This window comes from Erythrolamprus reginae, chromosome 8, assembly GCF_031021105.1.
Source record: "Erythrolamprus reginae isolate rEryReg1 chromosome 8, rEryReg1.hap1, whole genome shotgun sequence".
NCBI classification, from domain to species: domain Eukaryota; kingdom Metazoa; phylum Chordata; class Lepidosauria; order Squamata; family Dipsadidae; genus Erythrolamprus; species Erythrolamprus reginae.
In genome coordinates, this window is record NC_091957.1 from 16,482,079 (window position 1) to 16,503,738 (window position 21,660).

At 44.1% G+C, this 21,660-nt stretch overlaps 1 protein-coding gene across 1 annotated transcript in view; it reads right to left on the reverse strand.

Annotated features, from left to right (window-relative positions):
* Positions 1-967: 967 nt before the first annotated feature.
* Positions 968-21,660, reverse strand: part of DNAJC11 (DnaJ heat shock protein family (Hsp40) member C11) — a 39,110-nt gene continuing 18,417 nt past the window's right edge. The window contains exons 4-16 of the mRNA XM_070759042.1: positions 18,252-18,353; positions 16,435-16,563; positions 15,577-15,699; positions 14,755-14,828; positions 14,258-14,447; positions 13,824-13,909; positions 12,352-12,468; positions 11,575-11,730; positions 10,812-10,881; positions 10,041-10,098; positions 6,768-6,910; positions 5,500-5,629; positions 968-1,876 (exon numbers count right to left, since the gene is read on the reverse strand). Of these exons, the coding sequence (XP_070615143.1) occupies positions 1,851-1,876; positions 5,500-5,629; positions 6,768-6,910; positions 10,041-10,098; positions 10,812-10,881; positions 11,575-11,730; positions 12,352-12,468; positions 13,824-13,909; positions 14,258-14,447; positions 14,755-14,828; positions 15,577-15,699; positions 16,435-16,563; positions 18,252-18,353 (1,404 nt within the window). The 3' untranslated portion in view covers positions 968-1,850. The remainder of the gene's footprint in view (positions 1,877-5,499; positions 5,630-6,767; positions 6,911-10,040; positions 10,099-10,811; positions 10,882-11,574; positions 11,731-12,351; positions 12,469-13,823; positions 13,910-14,257; positions 14,448-14,754; positions 14,829-15,576; positions 15,700-16,434; positions 16,564-18,251; positions 18,354-21,660) is intronic.

Genomic DNA, 21,660 nt, shown 5'->3' on the forward strand with positions numbered 1-21,660 from the left:
TCTGAAGTTTTTGTAACACAGAACTTCCAATACAAGACTCAGATGGAGGATTCCTTTTCCCTAAGTGCATTCCCCTTCACACACACACACACACACACCCAAACACCCAATCAGGGAGCTCATTGATGGGGAGGGGAGAAGAGAATGGTCACAACTTTGCTCTTCATCACCGGCTTTGAATTGGGTGCAAAAATCTAGGGGTTCCCCATCTAACGGTGAAGGGGAATCGAACAGCAGTAGGTGGAATATCCAGTACCAAACAGGGATGCTATGATGGTTATTATTAAGAACCTAAGAAGAGCCCCGCTGAATCGGGCCAAAGCCCATCGAGTCCAGCATTCTGTGTCCCACAGTAGCCCCCCAATTGTCCTTGGGGACCTTGAGCAGAAAGGGAAGGCAAAACTCTCCCTTTCCCTTGACCCCTAACAAATGGGACCCAAGGGAACCCTGCCTGCCTCAACCAACATAGAGGCGGTACATGGACATCCATTTCAATAACCATCGATACACTTGGCATCCATGAATCTGTCTAATCCTGCTTTGAAGCTATCCTGACTGACAGCTATCACAACCTCTTCTGGAAGGGAATCCCATAAACCAAGGACCCTCTGGATGAAGAAATATTTCCCTTGATTTGTCCTCACTTTCTTATTTTTTCTCTATCCACCTTTTCTACCCCATGCATGATTTTATACCCTTCGATCGAGTCACCCCTTAAACACAGTCTTTCAAGGCTGAAGAAACCGAGGCGTTGCAACCTGGTTTCATAAGGGAGGGGCTCCATTTCCTTGATTATATTCATTGCCCTTTTTTGCCCCTTTTCCAGTTCCATTCTATCCTTGAGGTGCGGTGACCACAACTGTACACAGGGTGGTCTCATTATTACTGTTACTATTATTATCCCAACCCCTGGAAGTTGAAAAAATAGGTGAGCAGCGCAAGGAAAAAGGACAATTTGGGAAGTGTGTGAACCAAAACACCATTATTATTATTATTTTTCGCCCAACGGGCATTGGCTTAAAATCCAGGAGAAATACCTTGTTTTTAGAATCGACTGCACGGCCTTCGTGGCATCGAGAAACTGAGAGTTTTCCAACATTGGAGCATCTGGGATTTTTTTTCCGGAAGGGGGCTGCGATTCTGAAACTCGGTGGGGAGAGGGGTCGCCCCTCCCCAAAAGAGCCCATCTGGGTTTTCGTCCTCATGGGTCCAGCCAGCCCTGCGCAGTTGAGCGGTGTGAGTCTTAAATAGCCTGGTTTTTGGCAGGTGAGGGCAGCTGATCCTGACAGAGGAATTCGCTTCCTTCGGCTTCCGCTAATGAGATCCTGGCTTGATCCAGAAAGGTGGCTAGCCAGGATCCCTCCGGGTCAAGTACTTCATTGGGTGGATGGCTAATTTCCCCTCCCCCTTCTTTTTTCACAATGCTTGGTTAGAGGGAGGCAGAAATTGGCGAGGTTTACACGCTGGAGAATCGGAAATATATGGAGGTCGAAGGAATGAAGTGTTGGGATGATTGAGTGGTTAAAACTGACCTTGCCACTTTGACAAGAGGGGGGCAGAGGTTGATCCTTAGACCCTCCTGCCCCACAGCATGCCCGGATGATGGAGGATGGGGAGGAAGCACCCTGGCCGCCTGTAAAATAAGTTGGCTGTGGTTCCTTCTCAATCCCCAGGGTCACGGATGCGAAATCCGCTTAATTTTCTTTTTTTCTCTTCCCCTTCCAAAGGGTGGGTGAAGCTGTTTCGAATCCAGGAAGGGAACCGGAGCCCCCCCCCCCGTTTCTCGGGGCGGGAGGTTAGCGACCCCCTTCCCCAAACACACAACTTCCCGGTTGCTCTCTGCTGCTGCATTAGCTGTCCATATCGATCCGGTGGGCTGTTGGTGGAGGCAAGCAAAGGAGGAAGAGAAAAATAAAAAGAGAAATTAAAAATAGGTCGGTCACGTTATGGGGAGAAGGAGCGCTTGGGGGTGGATGGGTGTTTAAGAACCTAAGAAGAGCCCTGCTGAAAGGGGCCAGAGCCCATCGAGTCCAGCATTCTGTGTCACACAGTAGCCCCCCAATTGTCCATGGGGATCTTGAGCAGAAAGAGAAGGCTAGACCCTCCCTTTCCCCTGACCCCCAACAAATGGGACCCAAGGAAACCCTGCCTGCCTTAACCAACACAGAGGTGGCACATGGACATCCGTTTCAATAACCACCTCTGATACACTTGGCATCCATGAATCTGTCCAATCCTGCCTTGAAGCTCTCCAGGCTGACAGCTATCACAACCTCTTCTGGAAGGGAATCCCATAAACCAAGGACCCTCTGGGTGAATAAATATTTCCCTTTATTTGTCCTCTATTTCTTACCTGTAAGCTTTAGGGAGGGCCCCCCTCGTCCTAGTATTGTGTGATAGAGAAAATAATTTTTCTCCATCCACCTTTTCTATCCCAGGCATGATTTTATACACTTCGATCAACGCCGCCTTTCAAGGCTGAAGAGACCAAGGCGTTGCAACCTGATTTCTTAAGGGAGGGGCTCCATTTCCTTGATCATCCTTGTGGCCCTTTTTGTGCATCTTTTCCAGTTCCATTCTATCCTTCTTGAGGTGAGGTGACCAGAAATGTACACAGGACTCCAAGTGTGGTCTCACCATCGATTTGTACAGACGCAATACAATGCTTGCCGGCCTATTTTCAATTCCCTTCCTAATCATGCCAAGTATGGAATTTGCTTTTTTTACTGCTGCTGTGCACTGCGTTGACATCTTCATTGAGCTGTCCATCAAAACCCCAAGATGCCTTTCTTTGATCACTCTGCTCGGACCTAGGCGTTCCCAAACCACGAAGCAGACTCTGGCTTAGAGGTCTGCTAGGCCGATATCTTTAAAAATTGGCAATGCAGCAAACTGATTGCCTCCTGCAAACTCCACTCCCCGTTCGCTCCTTTTTTATTCCCAAGGGGAGGGGTCATTCATCGTCCACCTGTGGCCTTAGTCCTTATTCCTCAGCTGTCCCCTTCGCCTGGCAGCTCACACTGGGAACAGGCGCCAGCTGTTCCTCTGCCTCACTGATGTCTGACTCCAAAGGCAGCTCATAACTGTCAGACAGCCCTGGCTCCCTCTCTGCCTCGGATGCAGAGCCCTCGTCAGAGCCTTCCCCACATCCCATGTTTCCCCCCCCCCCCGACCCCCACACTGTCCAAATCTTCTGGCAACTCCACTGGCAGGCCACAACCAGGAAGAAAGGCTTTCTCCATGGTGGCTCCCAGCCAGCTTTCACGCTTAAGGTGGGACTAAAATTCCCAGGCTCTTGATGATTGGCCTAAAATTATGGTTTTCATGCCTAAGGTGGGACTAGAACTCGTGACCTCATGCTTTGTCACTTGTGGCTTAACCACTAGGTCAGACTGGCTTTTGACTTTGTAAAAGCCATCCCGAGTCAAGCTGCCAGATACACGTTTTCTTAATAATAATAATAGTTTGATTTGATAACACCAGCTTGCATCTCAGTTTCACCCTTGCAGTGTTCTTCAATCTAAGACCGATTATTATTATTATTATTATTATTATTATTATTATTATTATTATTATTTATTGGATTTGTATGCTGCCCCTCTCCACAGACTCGGGGCAGCTAACAACAGTGGTAAAACAACATGAACAATTCAATTAATAAAAACAACTAAAAAACCCTTATTATAAATAACCAAACATACACACAAACATACCATGCATAACTTGTAATAGCCTAGGGGGAAAGGATCTTAACTCCCCCATGCCTGGCGACAAAGGTGAGTCTTAAGTAATTTGCGAAAGACAAGGAGGGTGGGGGCCGTTCTAATCTCTGGGGGGAGTTGGTTCCAGAGGGCCGGGGCCGCCACAGAGAAGGCTCTTCCCCTGGGGCCCGCCAAACGACGTTGTTTGGTCGACGGGACCCAGAGAAGGCCAACTCTGTGGGACCTTATCGGCCGCTGAGATTCGTGCGGTAGAAGGCGGTTCCAGATGTGTTCTGGCCCAATGCCATGTAGGGCTTTAAAGGTCATTACCAACACTTTGAATTGTGACCGGAAACCGATCGGCAACCAGTGCAGGCCGCAGTGTGTTGTAGAAACGTGGGCGAATCTAGGAGGCCCCACAATGGCTCTCGCGGCCGCATTCTGCATGATCTGAAGTTTCCGAACACTTTTCAAAGGTAGCTCCATGTAGAGAGCGTTGCAGTAATCGAACCTCAAGGTGATGAGGGCATGAGTGACTGTGAGCACAATATGAATATGAATACAAGACAGCTAATCACAAAAAGGGATATCTTATAATTGATTGTGTTTTTAAAGTTTTAAAAATGCTTTTATATTTGTAAGCCAGCAAGAGTCGTTTCACACTGGATGGGTAGCAGATAAATTCCGTCATTAACCAATATTAAAAATAGGAGGAACGTTATTATTTTGGGTTGTCATTTGCTCCTAATAACCTGAGAATTGTGTCTCAAAGGAGGCAATTTAGCAAGACAAAAAGCCTCCGATTTTACATAGTTTTAGATTCCTATGTTGATGGAGTCTGCAGAAATCACCTCTGACCAGGAACTTAAGGAAACTTCAGGAAAACCAAGCAATGCAAGATTAAGAAACCAAAATTGGGGAGGGAAAATTTTTTATGTTAGATAAAGGAGTCTCTTTGCAGAAATTGGCAGCTTATAAGTAAATGTTTTAATAATAGAAGGCTAATTGAATTTTAAGTTGGGGTAGCAATTTTACGGGCCCAGTTAATGTAGTTTTGGAAGAAAAGATTATTTAAAGGATAAAGATAATTAATAGCAACAGCCCTTACACTGCAGGCAGCCCTGCACTGGCTGCCGATCAGTTTCCGGTCACAATTTAAAGTGTTGGTTATGACCTATAAAGCCCTACATGGCATCGGACCAGAATATCTCCGGGACCGCCTTCTGCCGCACGAATCCCAGCGACCGATTAGGTCCCATAGAGTTGGTCTTCTCCAGGTCCCGGCGACAAAACAGTGTCGTCTGGCAGGACCCGGGGGAAGAGCCTTCTCTGTGGCGGCCCCGGCCCTCTGGAATCAACTCCCCCCGGAAATCAGGACTGCCCCACCCTCCTTGCCTTTCGCAAACTACTGAAAACCCACCTAAGCCGCCAGGCTTGGGGGACATAACTGACCCTTAACTATTTCATTTTATGTATGGTTTAATTGCATAGTATGACTGTTTTTATAATGGGTTTTTATAATTGTTTTTAATATTAGATTTGTGCTTTGTATTTTGTTGTGAGCCTCTCCGAGTCTTCGGAGAGGGGCGGCATACAAGTCTAATAAATTATTATTAATTATTATTATTATTATATACCGCTTCATAGTGCTTTTCCAGCCCTCTCTAAGCGGTTTACAGAATCAGCCTCTTGCCCCCAACAATCTGGGTCCTCGTTTGACCCACCTCGGAAGGACAGAAGGCTGAGTCAACCTTCCAACCAATTCAAAGGATTTATTTCAAGAATTTAAAGGACTTACACTGCTTTGGTATCCGAAGGGCCTCCTTGTCCGCCAACATCACTTGGTGGAGAACGCCGCGAAACTGGTAGAGCACTTTCAAGTTCTTGTCTTCGCCAACGCAAGGGTCATAGAATCCAGGCAGGCCAGCCTGCGGGAGTAAAAACAAGGGTTCCTGGAAACGGCTCCGGCGTGGGAGAAGAGGGCTCCTGAGCTCGTGCAGAGCCGCAACCCAGAATAGAACAGAATGGAATGGAATAGTATAGAATAAGGAATGGAAGAAGGAATAGAATGGAAAGGAACAGGAACAGAATAGAATAGAATAAGGAATGGAATAAGGAATAGAATAATAGAGTAGGGTAGGGTAGAGGAGTAGAGTAGAAAATATGGAATGGAACAGGAACAGAATGGAATATAAGGAATGGAATAAGAATAAAAGAGTAGAGTAGAGTAGAAAATATGGAATGGAATGGGAACAGAATGGAAGGGAATAAAGAAGGGAATAAGGAATAGAATAATAGAGGACATGGTTGATGACTTATTTTTTTACTATTGAAACTTAACATCTTATATGATTTAAGCACATTTGTTTGTCCATTTTTCATCCTTTATTCCTTTTTTCTCTATGTATGTTTTGATTGTTTTTATATGTAGAAAATTAAGAAAGATTATTTTTTTTAAAATAATAATAGAAGAGAGGAGAGGAGTAGAGTAGAAAATATGGAATAAAATAAGGAATGGAATAAGAATAGAATAATAGAATAGAGTAGAGTAGAATAGAAAATATGGAATAGAATAGAAACAGAGGGACCTTGGAGATCATCTAGTCCTACCCCCTGCTTAGGCAGGAAACCCTACACCGTTTCAGATCAATTGTTATCAAACATCTTCTTTAAAATATTTCCAGTGTTGGGGCATTCATAATTTCTGGAGGCAAACTGTTCCACTGATCAACTATTCCGACTTTCAGGAAATTTCTCCTTAGTTCTAAGTTACTTCTCTCTTTGTTTAGTTTCCACCCATTGCTTCTTGTTCTACCCTCAGGTGCTTTTTGGAGGATAACTTGACTCCTTCTTCTTTGGGGCAACCCCTGAGATATTGGAAGGCTACTATCATGTCTCCCTTGGTCCTTCTTTTCATTAAACTAGCCATGCCCAGTTCCTGCAACCGTCCTTCATATGTTTTAGCCCCCCAGTCCCCTCATCACTTTCGAACCCTTCACGCTGAGCTGGAAAGAGCTAAGGAAACCATGTGTGTTTGCTTCACTCCGTTCCGGGCACCTTCCTTACCTTGGAGGCTTCGGTGAGGATGAGTTTTGAATCCTTAACCAGGCATTGCAAGGGCACAGTCACGTCGATGACTTTGGCCCTCTCGTCCCGCCTGCTCTGGTCATTGACAAACTTCCCGTACCAGGCGTTGACGATAATCAGGCCTTTTTGAGAAACGAGAAGGCAAACGGGGTCAGATCGGGAAAGGGGTGCGGCGAGTGGTCCATGTCCGGTTCAGCTGGTGACGGATTGGAGACCGGAGGAATACTGGCAACGCAGGCCAATGTTTTCTTTTAATATTTATTGATTTTATAATATAAAACACACACACAAGATATAACAAGTGTTCAGTGATTAGTGCCCACCACCAGACAACATTCGTACCCTTCCACCAGAATGGGGGCATATTTTGTATACAGTGTTCCCTCGATTTTTGCGGGTTCGAACTTCACGGAAAGTCTATACCACGGTTTTTCAAAAATATTAATTAAAAAATACTTTGCGGGTTTTTTCCCTATACCACGGTTTTTCCCACCTGATGACGTCATATGTCATCGCCAAACTTTCGTCTGCCTTTCATAAAAATTTTTTTTAATAAACTTTAATAAATAAACATGGTGAGTAATAATCTGAATGGTTGCTAAGGGAATGGAAAATTGCAATTTAGGGGTTTAAAGTGTTAAGGGAAGGCTTGTGATACTGTTCATAGCCAAAAATAGTGTATTTACTTCCGCATCTCTACTTTGCGGAAATTCAACTTTCACGGGCGGTCTCGGAACGCATCCCCCATAAAAAGCGAGGGAACACTGTATACCATTTTAACCCAAGAGCAAAATGTCTATTTACATATTATAAAGTGATTCCAATTTATTCCTTGTAGCTTGGTCTCCAATTCTACTGACCACGTATCCTCTTACCTTGTCCCATTGTCCCACCAGTTGCCGCAGAGCAGTTTCATTGGCCAAATTCATCCTCTTATCCATAATCTCCAATTGAATATGATCCACCCTATACCGATACCAGGTTTGTATTGTCCATTTTGTCGCATCCTTCCAGCTTAAGACTATTACCACCTGAGCGCTTTCTATCACTGCTTCTTTTATTTCTCTAAATTCTCCCATCTCGTTCCTTTTAACTAATGCTGCCATTTCCTTTGTAATTGTCCATTGTATATTTAACATCCTATTAATATCCTCTTGCACTTTTCCCCCAAAAGTTCTGCACTAACAGACAGGAAGCAGCAGGTGAAGCTAGGAAAAATCACATCAGATACATGTACAATTAGCACAGGTGCCCCCCAAGGCTGTGTACTCTCACCACTTCTCTTCTCTCTATACACTAATGACTGCATCTCAAACGATCCATCTGTTAAACTACTGAAGTTTGCAGATGATACAACAGTGATCGGACTCATTCGAGACAATGATGAATCCGCATACAGACGGAAAGTTGAACAACTATCCTTGTGGTATGACCAGAATAATCTAGCACTGAACACACTCAAAACCGTAGAAATGGTGGTAGACTTTAAGAGAAACCCTTCCACCTCTCACAATACTAGACAACACAGTATCAACAGCATAGTTCCCTCTAAGCTGAGCAGTGAGCAATCGCTCACTTAAAAATCATCATCAACTCAGAGTTTTCCAAACCTGCCCAGAAGCCGAGAGGGAAAGAGTGAGAGGGAAGGAGAGAGAGAGGAAGAGAGAGAAACAGATAGAAAAAAGAGAGGAAGGAAGAGAGAAAGAAAATCAAAATCTAGTTTGAAACTAGCTCAACTATTTAAGTGGCATTTTGATATTGATAGAGTTGCCCTATTATGAGCTCACTGTTATAGACACACAGTACAGTATTTTATTTTGAAATTCTCTGAGGCAAAACAGGGTGGGTTTTTTATTTATTTGTTTGTTTGTGTGTTTGTTTGTTTGTGTGTTTGTTTGTTTGTTTATTTATTATTTCTGTGCCGCCCAGTCCCGAAGAGACTGCCGCTCAGACACTATACTTTTCCGCCCCCCCCCCCCCTAAAAAGGTAGAGGGAACACTGATCAACAGTAGAGACCTTCAAATTTCAAGGTTCTATCATATCTCAAGACCTAAAATGGTCACCTAACATCAAAAACATCATTAAAAAAGCACAACAAAGAATGTTCTTTCTGCGCCAGCTCAGGAAGCTCAAACTGCCCAAAAGTTCTACAGAGGAATCATTGAGTCTGTCATCTGCACCTCTATAACTGTCTGGTTTGGTGCTGCAACCCAAAAGGACTGACATGGACTTCAGAGGATAATCAAAACTGCAGAAAAAACAATTGCTGCCAACCTGCCTTCCATTGAGGACCTGTATACTGCACGAGTCAAAAAGAGGGCGGGGAAAATATTTACTGACCCCTCACATCCTGGACACAAATTGTTTCAACTCCTACCCTCAAAACGTCGCTACAGAGCACTGCACACCAAGACAACTAGACACAAGAACAGTTTCCCCCCCGAACGCCATCACTCTACTAAACAAATAATTCCCTGAACACTGTCAGACTTTCTACTAAATCTGCACTTCTATTCTACTAGTTTTTTTCATCATTCCTTTCACCCATTTCCTCCCATGTTGACTGTATGACTGTAACTTGTTGCTTATATCCTAAGATTTTTATTAATATTGCTTCTTCATTGCTTATTTGACCCCTATGACAATCATTAAGTGTTGTACCACATGATTCTTGACAAATGTATATTTTATTTTATGTACGCTGAGAGCATATGCACCAAGACAAATTCCTTGTGTGTCTAATCACACTTGGCCAATAAAAATTCTATTCTATTCTATCGGGCATTCCCAAAACATATGCATAAACACTCCCTTATCTTGACGCCCATGCCAACAGGTATTCTTAACATTTTGCTGAAAGTATGCAAGTTGAACAAGTGTGTGATACCACTTATGTAATATTTTCCTTCTCATTTCCCTAACCCTTGTATTCTTAATTTTCCTTATATTCTCCACTATATTTTTCATCTCTTGCCCATCTACCTGTAATTCATTCTGCCACCATTTAGTCAGTCCTTGGATCACACACCCGTTTGCCTCGCAGGCCAGTGTTCTTGCCATCTGAGAGTGAGAGTTGGGGACTGAGGAACCACCAGAGACTGTAGAACCCCCAGTTCGGGTATTATCTGAGTCAGAAGATGATGGGGACTTTGAGGACCCTCTCTTGGATGCGCAAGTGAGAAGAATGAGAGCCAGGCATGACAAGCGGGGAGGAAGGACAGACGAAAGAGAGACAAACCAGCTATCCTCACCCATCCTGGCTTCCTCGGCTTCGATGATCCTCCGGACGGATTCCTGCATCAACCTCACCTGTGTAGCAAGGTTAAAGATTTCAGGCTACGGATTGGGAATTTGGGATGTGATCATTAAGCTACCATTGGGTTTGTATGTGGCTTGCTTGCTTTTGGCAGAAATAGACAGTTAAATAAATTGATAAATTAATAGACAGCCCAGCAGGCTTCTCTGACTTGAAATGGGAGTTTTCTCAACTTTTTGTAGGGGAGGAGAGGGGGGGGGGGGTTTCCGAATTTCCCCCCCTCTCTCCACATACTCATCAATATTTTGTGGGTAAATAGTTCGTTCTCCCCCCCCCCAACACATACTATTCTAGTTTTGTCATCCAGTTGAAACAATTGTCATGTAATTAAATTTCATCGTTAATATTTCTTCAGATATTTAGTAGAAACAATATTTCTAACCTATTAAAAACTCAGCCAAGTGCCTTCATCCTCCCTTTGTACCTTTTATTAAAAGCTAAATATCCCTGTATAACGTATTGATACTAAAAACTAAAAGAAAACAAAAAAGAAACCCAATTTCAAATTTCCCCATCTTCCTTCTTAGCAATGTATATTTTTTCCTCAACTTTTAAAGACCCATGGACTTCAACGCCCAGGATTCCCTAGTCAGCCACCAGGGAGCTCTGGAAGTTGAAGTTCACAGCTCCTTCAAAGTTTGCCAAGGTTGGGAAGACACGGCCATCGATATTCCCGGCTGGAATTCAAAGGAAGGTGGAGACTTACGGCAGCTTCGGCTTCCTGCTTCTTCTGGAAGGTGTCGCTGGCATGGCTCTCTCGCTGCTTCTCCAAATCCCTGAGGCGAGAAAGGGGATTGTGTGGGCTCCAGATTGGCTCCTCTCACCCACCTACCCTCTCCCTACCCTCACACACACACACACACAATCAATCAATCAATCTAACATCTATCATTATCTATCTATCATGTCTATCATCTATCTATCTAATCTTCCTTCCTTCCTTCTACCTATCTACCTACCTAATCATCTACGTTATCTATCTACCTACCTACCTACCATTTATCTATTTATCTACCTATCTATCATCTATCTACCTACATATTTCTATCTATCTATCTATCTATCTATCTATCTATCTATCTATCTATCTATCTATCTATCTACATATTTCTATCTATCTATCTATCTATCTATCTATCTATCTATCTATCTATCTATCTATCCGCCTACCTACCTACCTACCTATCATCTCACTCTCTATTTATCTATCTATTTAACCATCTACTCAATCCATATCCATCTACCTATCTATCCATCTACCTACCTATCATCTTTCTATCTGTCTATCTGTCTGTCTAATCTATTCTCTCAGTCTCTCTCCCTCCCTCCCTCCAAGCCGTCCCTTGTCTGTCTAGAAAACCACAACAACAAAGCTGCCAATGCCAGAGCCCTCAGCACCGGTGGCCAGCTTCCATCACAACTAGGCGACAGACCCCCTTCGCATCTGCCCCCAGCTCCGGACCACTCACTTCTCCTTCTGCGCCCGCAGATAGGGCTGGATGATCAACCGGTCCATGGCGAAGTAAAAGATCAGAGGCCCAGCCGTGGCATAGAAAACGGCGCTGGGCAGGAGTTGTTCGGTCAAGTGAATGGAGAAGAAATATGTCTGGCTGGCTCTGTTCAGTCTGGAAGGTAGGAGAAAGGAGGAGGGGAAGAAGAGGAAGAAGAGGAGGAGGAGGAGAAAAGAAGGGAGAAGGAGGAGGGAGGAAGAGATGAAGGAGGAGAGGAAAGAAGAAGAAAAGAAGAAGGAAGGAGGAGAAGGGGAAGAATAAGAAGGAGGAGGAGGGAGGAAGAGATGAAGGAGGAGAGGAAAGAAGAAGAAAAGAAGAAGGGAGAAGGAGGAGGGGAAGAAGAGGAGATGAAGGAGATGAGAAGAAAAGAAGAAGGAGGAGGAGGGGAAGAAGAGAAGGAGGAGGAAGAGATGAAGGAGAGGAGAAGAAGAAAAGAAGAAGGGAGGAGGAAGAGGAGGGGAAGAAGAAGAGGAGGAGGAAGAGATGAAGGAGAAGAAGGAGAGGAGAAGAAAAGAAAAAGGTAGGAAGAGGAGGAGGAGGGGAAGAAGAAGATGAGGAGGAGGAAGAGGGAGGAAGAGATGAAGGAGAAAGAGGAGAGGAGGAGAGAAGAAGAAAAGAAGAGGAAGTGGAGGAGGAGAAGAGGAAGACGAAGACGAAGAAGAAGAAATATGTTAGAATGCACAAATTATAATTTCTTTGGTTTGTGTTTATGTATTTTTGGCGGTTCTGACTTACTTGATCTTCAAGGAGACCCCTTGGGGGACCCCGAGGCTAACCGTGGCCCCCAGGACGCTGTGTTTGGAGATCTTGCGCTCCACTCCATACTCCACGATGGTGCCGAGAAAGCCGACCCTGGAAGGAAGGAAAATCAGATGGCGTAAAGGGATTTAATCATAGCGGAGCGAGAAAGGGGCCCTTGGAAAGGTCCTCTAGTCCAACCCTAGACCATTTCAGGTAGGGGGCTTCCTAGTCTCTTCTTAAAAGCCCCCAATGTATTGACAGCTTCTGTTCCATCCATTCAGCCTCCATCCACCCCTCTGTCCTGTATCTTATCTATTTATCTATTTCAGAATCATGAAGTCATAGGAGTGGAAGGGGCTTTATAGAGATCTTCTAGTCCACCCCCCTGCTCAAACAGAAGCCCCTCTATCATTCTGGACAAATGGTTGTCCAATCACCATCTTCATTTTAACAACCCTATAATCCTTTGCGTAGGGGTGGAGTGGGCAACTGAATGAAGCTAGCAGGGTGCTGAATGGCCAGGTGCCCTTCCCTGTCGCCAATGTGGAGTTTTGTTCAGCAGATGTAATTCTCATTGTGCCCAGAGAGAGAAATATCTGCCTCAACCTAGGATCGAACTCATAACCTCCTGATTGTGAGGCGAGAGTTCCACCTATAGGCCACTGTACCTACAAATGGTTGTCTGATCTCTGCTTGTAACCCTAAGGTGATGGAGCATCCATAACTTCTGGTGGCAAGTTGTTCCATCCCTCCATCCCTCCTTACTTCCTTCTCTTTTCTTTCCTTCCTTCCTCATTTTCCCCTTCCCTCTCTTTTCTTTCCTTCCTTCCTTCTCTTTTCTTTCCTTCCTCCCTCCCTTATTTTCCTCCCTCCCTCCCTCATTTTTCTTTCTTTCCTTCCTTCTCTTTTCTTTCCTTCCTTCCTCATATTTCCTCTCTCCCTCCCTTCATCTTTTCCTCTCTCCCTCATTTTTTTCCTTCCTTCTCTTTCCTTTCCTCCCTCCCTCCTTCATTTTTTCCTTCCTTCCCTCTGTCTCTCATGCATCTTACCTACCTCTCTCAGAACCATAGAATTACAGGGGTGGAAGGGACTCTGGGGGTCATCTACTCTAACGCCCTGTTCGAGCAGGAGACCTACTACCACTTCCAGACAAATCTCTTCTACCTGTATACCCCACCGGCTTTTCTTGACTTGGGGCAACACTTGGGAAGTTTTCTGATGTTCTATCCCACCCTAACCCTAAAAGAAAAAAGGATTTTAAAAAAAATCAATAATAAAGATAATGTCAGTGTTTGCCAGCCTTCAGAAATGGGGAATTCGGGAATTCTGGGGAGTAGGGGAAGAGACAGGGAAACCACTGCCCCACATCTTCGTCCGGATATCTACCGCCCTAAGGGAATCCCTGTCCCCAATTTCCCCATCCACACAAGGGCCCATCCAGCGCCCGGCTGCCGGTTCGAACCTACTTCAGGTATCCTTTGACTCGTGTCTGATCTTCGTCCTGAAACTTGTGCTGGTAGCTGACCATGACATAGGATTGAGGGATGCCCAGCTGTAGGATTGCAAAAATAAAAATAAAATAAAAAATGAGTTAATCAAATCAAATTAAACACGACAAATGTCCACCTCAAGGCCCAAAATCCCCCAGTAGTAGCCTTTCAGGTAGGACTAGAACTCTCAGGCTCCTGGTGATTGGCCCAAAGATACCCAACCAGCTTTCATGCCTAAGGTGGGACTAGAACTCTCAGGTTCCTGGTGATTGGCCCAAAGTCATCCAATTGGCTTTCATGCCTAAGCAGGACTAGAACTCACAGGCTCCTGGTTTCTAAGCCACCACGTTTTGCACCGCACTGATTCGCTTCTGCTATCTTAAAAGGGGACAAAGAGGAAATGGCGTCACCTGGAAGGCCATATTGAAGTGGCTGGTTTTGGTGTCCCGGACGATGCTGGTGTTCATGGCGGACTGGATGCCCCAGCGCCACTGCAGGTAGCCCATGGTGTTCTTGTCCAGATTTCGGGCCAGGACCGTCGTATGTCCAGGACGGATGCCGCGCGAGGAGAACTGGAGGGCGCAGTTAGTGGTGACGAAGCTGCCCGGGATGCAGAAATGGAGCAGAAGTGAGAATTAAGCCCTGAAAGTAACCCATTGCGGCTAGTCCTTGACTTAACGGCCATAAACGGAGCCCAACGTTTCTCTGGTTGTTAAGTGAGTTCTGCCCCATTTCAATGGCCTGTGAAGTGAACTGCCGCAGTTAAGTTAGCCGCGATGGTTGGGAATGGGAACCCGGCTTTCCTCTTTGGCTCTGCCTGCTGGACGGTCGCAAAAGTGGATGAAGGTCGCACAAAATCTTTTTTCTCTCTGCAGTATTTTGGGGGCTTCCTTCGCCAGACTCTTACCATCCTTGCGTGAGGTTGCGAAACATTTTCAGGCCAAAAACGGGACCCTGCAGGTCTCCAGCTCCGAATTCTAGCTGTGGAAATGGAAGGGGAGAAAGAGGAGCTACAGGCAGTCCTTGTTTTATGGCCATTTCTATTCTGTTCTCACCTTTACTCTACATTCTATTCCATTATTCTTTTCCATTATTCTATTCTATTCTATCCTATTCTATTTTCTGTTTTTTTCTGTTTTCTATTCTATATTCCTTTCTAATCTATTCTACTTCTAATTCTATTTTTTTCTAATTCTATTCTTTCAATTTTGTATTCTATATTCTTTTATATTCTTTTTCTAATTCTATTCTTTCTATATTCTATTCTATTCTATATTCTATATTTTCTAATCTATTCTATTCTTTCTATTTTATTCTTTCTACTTTCTTTTCTATTCTATATATTATTTTCTATTTTATTTCTAATCTATTTTTTCTTCTTTCTATTTTCTATTCTATATTCTTTTCTATTCTATTCTTTCTATTTTCTATATTTTATTATATTCTCTATTCTCCTTTTTCTCCTCTTTGCCCTTCTCCTTGTCCTCTTTCCTGCCCTTCACTTCCTCCTTCCTTCTTTCTCTTCCCCATCTCCTCCTCCTTTCTGCAAACCACATTCTATTCTATTCCTGATGACGTCACCCAGTTAGGTCGTGAGACGTCTGCGAGAAAACACCCCAAGCTCAGAGACCATCAAGGACCCCAGAGTCCAACCTAATTCCCTCCACCTTCGAAGCAAATCAAATCAGCCTCAAAACCTCCCCATCCCACCCCCCGCGCCCCCATTTACCTCGCCCCATCCTTTGGCAGAGGTCATCCGTCGGAGGCCCAGGCTGACGGAGCCGCCGCCGTTGCCGTTCTGCGTGGAGAGGTTTCCCGAGAGGATGGCGATGTCCGTGGTGGTGAGCGGGGCCTGTGCAAGATATGAAGGGATCGAGCAAGCGAGCCAAATTAGAGAGGACGAGGTGCTTTGAAAGGGTGAGGCGCCCTCTGGGGGATGAAAGGGGGAAAACAACACACACACATCCACAGACACAAATAAAGGACGCTTATCTCTATTCTATTTCTATTTTTTCTATTTTCTATTCTTTCTATTTTCTATTCTATTCCTATTTTTTCTGTTCTTTCTATTTTCTATTCTGTTTTCTTTTCTATTCTATTTCTATTTTTTCTATTTTCTATTCAATTCTATATTCTTTTCAATTCAATTCTATTTCTATTTTTTCTATTTTCTATTCTATATTCTTTTTTCTATTCTATTTCTATTTTTTCCACTCTATTCTTTTCTATTCTATTTCTATTTTTTCTATTTTCTATTCTACATTCTATTCTATATTCTTTTCTATATTCTTTTCTATTCTATTTCTAATTCTATTTTTTCTTTCTATTCTTTCTATTTTCTATTCTATCCTATACAGTATTTCTATTTTTTCCATTCTATATTCTTTTCTATTCTATTTCTATTTTTTCTATTTTATATTCTGCAGTCTATTCTATATTCTTTTCTATTCTATTCCCAATTCTATTCTTTCTATTTTCTATTCTATCCTATATTCTATATACTTTTCTATTCTATTCTATTCCCAATTCTATTCTTTCTATTTTCTATTCTTTGTATTCTCTGTAGACACACAGAGAGGACGCTCACCTCGATGGACTGCGATATGTGCATCCGGTTGATTTCGATGTGGGGGAAAGAGCTTCCCGAGACATCTTCAAACTCCTCGTCGTAGCGGTCAAAGAGGTTGGTCGCGTCCACTCCGACGCTAACCGTGCCCTGTGGAATTGGGAACGGATATTGGCAGTTAACGGACAGTGCGAGCCTCCGTGTCTACACTGCAGGTGGCCCTCAACCTGCGACTGCATGCCAGCCCAGCGGTTCCGTCGCTAAGCCGGGCAGTCGTTAAGCTGGGTTTTGCCTTGTTTTTAACCGCCTTTCTTGCCCCGGCTGTTAAGAGAATCTCTGCTTAACAGTGAGTCACATGGTCATTAAGTGAATCCAGCTTTCCCCATTGCCTTTGCTTCTTGGAAGGTCGCAAAATGGGGCTCCGGGGTGACACTGTGACCGTCGTAAATGTGAAACAATTACCGAGCCCTTTGAATTTTGACCCTGAGGATGATGCAACGGTCGTAAGAGTGAAATGTGATCCTAAGTCACTTTTTTCCATTGCCGTCGTTAACTCTGCATGGTCGCTAAATGAGCTGTCGTAACTTGATCTATAGTTCCTGATTTTTGCCCTCTGCAGTTTTATTAAAGTTGACATGTTATGACATTTGTTTAGAAAGAGTTTGACGTTTTGAGGGCTTTAGACAGCGACTTATGACCTGTCCTCACACTTATGACCGACATACCACACCCCACAGACCTGTGATTGCCATTCAGGCTTACAGTGATCCCTCGAGTTTCGCGTCCTCGAGCATCGCGAAAGGGCTATATCGCGAGTTTTCAACCCGGAAGTTAACTCCACCATCTGCGCATGCGTGCCCTTCCACGCATGCGTAGATGGTGGAGTTTCCCCGCCGGGCAGAGGCTTCCCTGGGTCTTCCCCCTCTTGCCCCGGTAAGACCCCAGCGGCGGCACGAGCAACGGCGTGGGCTGGTGGGCGGCACGCGCGCGGGAAACCCCAGCTCCGCTTCCCAGCTGGGAAGCGGAGCTAGGGTGTCCCCACCCGCGCGCGCGTTGCTGGGGCCGCTTCCCAGCTGGGAAGCGGAGCTGGCAACAGCGTAGGCGGGCGGGTGGCTCGCGCGAGCTTGGGGACACCCCACCTCCGCTTCCCAGCTGGGAAGCGGAGCTAGGGTGTCCCCACCGCGCGCGCGTTGCTGGGGAAAGCGCGCGCGCTTGGGGACACCCCACCTCCGCTTCCCAGCTGGGAAGCGGAGCTGGGGTGTCCCCAAGCGCGCGCGCACCCCAGGCGCGACCAACGGGGTGGGCGGGGCGAAGGGCGGGCGGCAGTGGAAGTAAAAACACCATCTGCGCATGCGCAGATGGTGTTTTTACTTCCGCACCGCTACTTCGCTAAAAATCGATCATCGCGTGGGGTCCTGGAACGGAACCCTCACGATGATCGAGGGATCACTGTATATTCACGATGGTTGCAACATCCCCAGGGTCAAATAACCGCCGGCTGTGACTTCACAGTGAACTCAACGGGATTCACTTAACAACGGCATGATTCCCATAACGAACCACGTGATTCGTTTAACGGCTGTAAAAATTGGTCCAGTAGTAGGACAACTGCAGTGAGAAGCGCAGCTGGAGTACGAGGGGGGGGGAGTAGGTTTGTAGGTTCCTTTTAACGACTGCTTCACTTAGTGACCAAAATGCCAATCGTAAGCAGGCCCATAGAAGTTCCTCTTTGGGAGTTTTACTCACGGCTTGGAGATTTTAAACTCTCCTTCTACGAAATAAATATATTTATAAACACAGGATTTCTCCCCGACTTTGACGACTTCTGAGTCTCTTACTTTGGGGTTCGTCCGCTGCTGGAGCCGCCTCTCCTCCCTCTCGCGCTGCAACTGTTCAAATTCCTCCCGGATTTCGGCTGGGGTCCTCCTCCTTTCGACCACCTAAACGGGACAGACATCCGTTTTTATTTTATTTTTTTAATTAATAGAGTTTTTAATTTTCAGACTTAAATAAACAAATACAGTAAGTGATTCTGCATTTTACATCATTGCATCTTCTTTATTTTTTGAGTTTCCTCACATTTTATATATTTGGACATATTGTACTGATATTATATTATTACAATAGCTAAAATACTTATACTTTTCTATATACATATTTACATGCTTCTATTTTAACTCTTTATTTTTACTTTTGTTTTTCTATGCTCGATCCAATGGTACCATCTATTCCATATTTCAAAATACTTGGAGTCTTTCTGGCCTCACAAGTCAATTGTTAGCCTATACATCTCAGCACATTCATAGATTTTGCTAATTATTGTGCTTTCTGGGGGTGGTGTGGTTCAGGAATCTTTCCAAAATTGGGCAAAGGTGATACTAGCCGCCCTGGTGATATGAGGTTTGAAATATTTAATGCCCTTAGCATAGTTATTCTTGAATATTCCTAAGAGGAGAAGTTCCAGTGTGAATTCTATATGTAGATGGGTAATTTCCTGTATCCATTTGTGTATCCTAGTCCAAAACGTTTTTGTGTCAGGGCACCACCATCACACATGAAAGAAGGAGATTCCTAGAGAGGCCCCACAGAGGCTTCTCCTCATCTTTTCCGGCCCTGTTTTTTCCCAGGAGATTCCTTTTATTTATTTATTTGTTTTTTTTTCAAATATAACATACCAAAAAAAAACATACATAAAGACATACACATACAACATTTGGGAAATGAAAGTTTCCCCACTTTTTAGGTGTTTGATCAGAGAATTTCGCTTCTTTCACATAGTATTAATTTTTCAATTCTTTTATTCGACGTGTTGCTTTGCGTAGATTTTTATTTATTTCTTTGTTGCTCCCAGGAGATTCCTAGAGAGGCCCCACAGAGGCTTCTCCCTGCCTTTTCTGGTTACAGTTTTGGAGGCTCAGGTTTGTAAGTGGAAAATGGTTCTTGGGAAGAGGCAAAAAAATCTTGAACATCCGGTTCTTATCTAGAACAGTTCGAAAAGTAGGTAGAGGCACCACTGTATTTAAAAAAAACTCTCTTACTTAGGAGCGGCACTATTGGGCTCGTAATTTATTATTATTATTATTATTATTATTATTATTATTATTATTATTAATTGGATTTGTTTGCAGCCCCTCTCCGAGGACTCGGGGCGGCTCACATCTCAAACAATACACAATGTACATATCTAGAAAATCCAAGTCAAGGACTCCCTAAACCAAACAGATCACCCCCCCCCCCTCAAATCAAGGGGAGTTTTCTAGCTCTCCGAGAAGAGTCTGTCTTTCCGCAGAGATTTGGGGAAGAAATCCCCCCCCCCTAACTCAAGCTCTGAAAACCCCACCAGGCATGAAAACCTCCCCCCAGGGGATTAAATTATCTGAAGGGCCAAGAAAGGTGAAACGGATGGCGGATAAAACCTGCAGCGGAGCAAGAAGGAATTGAATTTATAGCAAATGGCTTTTATCTCCGGGTCTCTTTTGGGGGCAAATGGAAAAGGGAGAAAAACATGAAATCTCTCCCAGGACTTAGAGATGGTCGATTTGCAGCCGTGAAAAAGCCCCAGGGCACATCTGCGGGGGACTGACCCCCGAGGTTAAAAACATCTGGCCCAGGGGGCAACCTCATTGAGCATGCTTTTCTTGGAAAAATTGAAAGGTCAAGGGGCTTAGAGAGATTGGTCCTGCAGCTCAGCAGAGGGAGGTCAGCCTTATTTCGCCAGGGGAGAGGGGAAGGAAATAAGGGGTGGGTGGGGGTCAGGCCCACCTAAAATCCCCCTCCCAAGCTCTCTTTCCTCCTCTGCTATGACTTCCATGCTACCAAAGTAGACTGGGTTGCTTCTCTGTGCTCTATGAGATATTTGTATATGTGTGTGTGAGTGTGTGTGTGTGTGTGTGTGTGTACGATTTTGTATTTACCAGTGTATACTTATGATTTTTGTCATGTTTATGGCATGTAGACTGGAGGTGGAGACCCTTTGAGAGCTGGGTGCAATGAAATTTCATTTTAATGTATGCCGATTAGTGTACGTTCAAAGTGACAGTTATTCTATTCTATTCTGTTCTATAGTCTATATTTTAGATTCTATTCTATATTCTATTCCATTCTATCTTCTATTTATTCTAATTTCTATGGTTTCTAATTCTATTCAATGCTGTTCTATTCTATTCTGCTGTCTTTCTATTCTATTCTCTATTCTATTCTCTTCATTTTCTGCATTCTGTTCTATTCAAATTCTATTCTATTCTGCATTTCTGCATTCTATTCTACTCTATTCTATTCTGCATTCTCTTCTCTATTCTCTTCTATTTCTATTCTATTCTGCATTCTATTCTCTATTTTATTCCCCATTCTCTTCTCTTTCTATTCTCTTCTATTTGCATTATTTTCCCTCTTCTCTCTTTCTCTTTCTCATTCTATCCTAACTTCTCTTCTAACTTCTCTTCTCAATTGTGGTCTTAAGTCGTGTCTACTCTTTCAACAGAATCTTATCAACCCCGTTATTCCCCCCCAGCCCCCCTTCCTTCTCATCTCATCCCTCAACTCACAAAACCGGCACGATTTCAATTTCCACTTTCGGCTGAAAAGAAGATCAATTGGAAAAAGGGAGACAGCACAGATGTGTCTTTTTTAAAAAAAATCACGGCTTTTTCCCGAGCCCTTGCCCTGCAGCTCTTTGCAAACATCTTGAGACTCTGCGGCATCCGAATTTCCTGCTCTTTCAACCATCTGCTGTCTGTCTGTCTGTCTCCATCCCCACTTTAAATGAATAATTCCTAGGGTAACACATTATTTTATTCTATTTTATTTTATAAAAACCAGCTCCTCTTCCTTCTATTTATTTTTCATAAATTCACAGCCACGATTAGACCCTCAGAGGGCACCACTTCAAATTATAGAATTCTCGCCAGTTCTTTCTTTCTTTCTTTCCTTCCTATCCCTTCCTTTTCTTTCTTTCCTTTCCCTTTCTTTCTCTCCTTTCCTTTCTTCTTTCTTTCCTTCCTATCCCTTCCTTTTCTTTCTTTCATTCCTTTCTTTTCCTCTTTCTTTCTTTCTTTTCTTCCTCCCTCCCTCCCTCTCCTTCCTTCCTTCCCATGGGTGTATGTGTGTGTTTCTGACCCCATGGCCAAAACTCATTATGGATTAATTTTTTTAATGTTCCACCCATCAAATCCGTCGCTTTACCCATCAAGACAAGAATGAAATTTGAGCAAAGATGCTAGGCGATCCTAAGGGAATTCCCAGAATGTC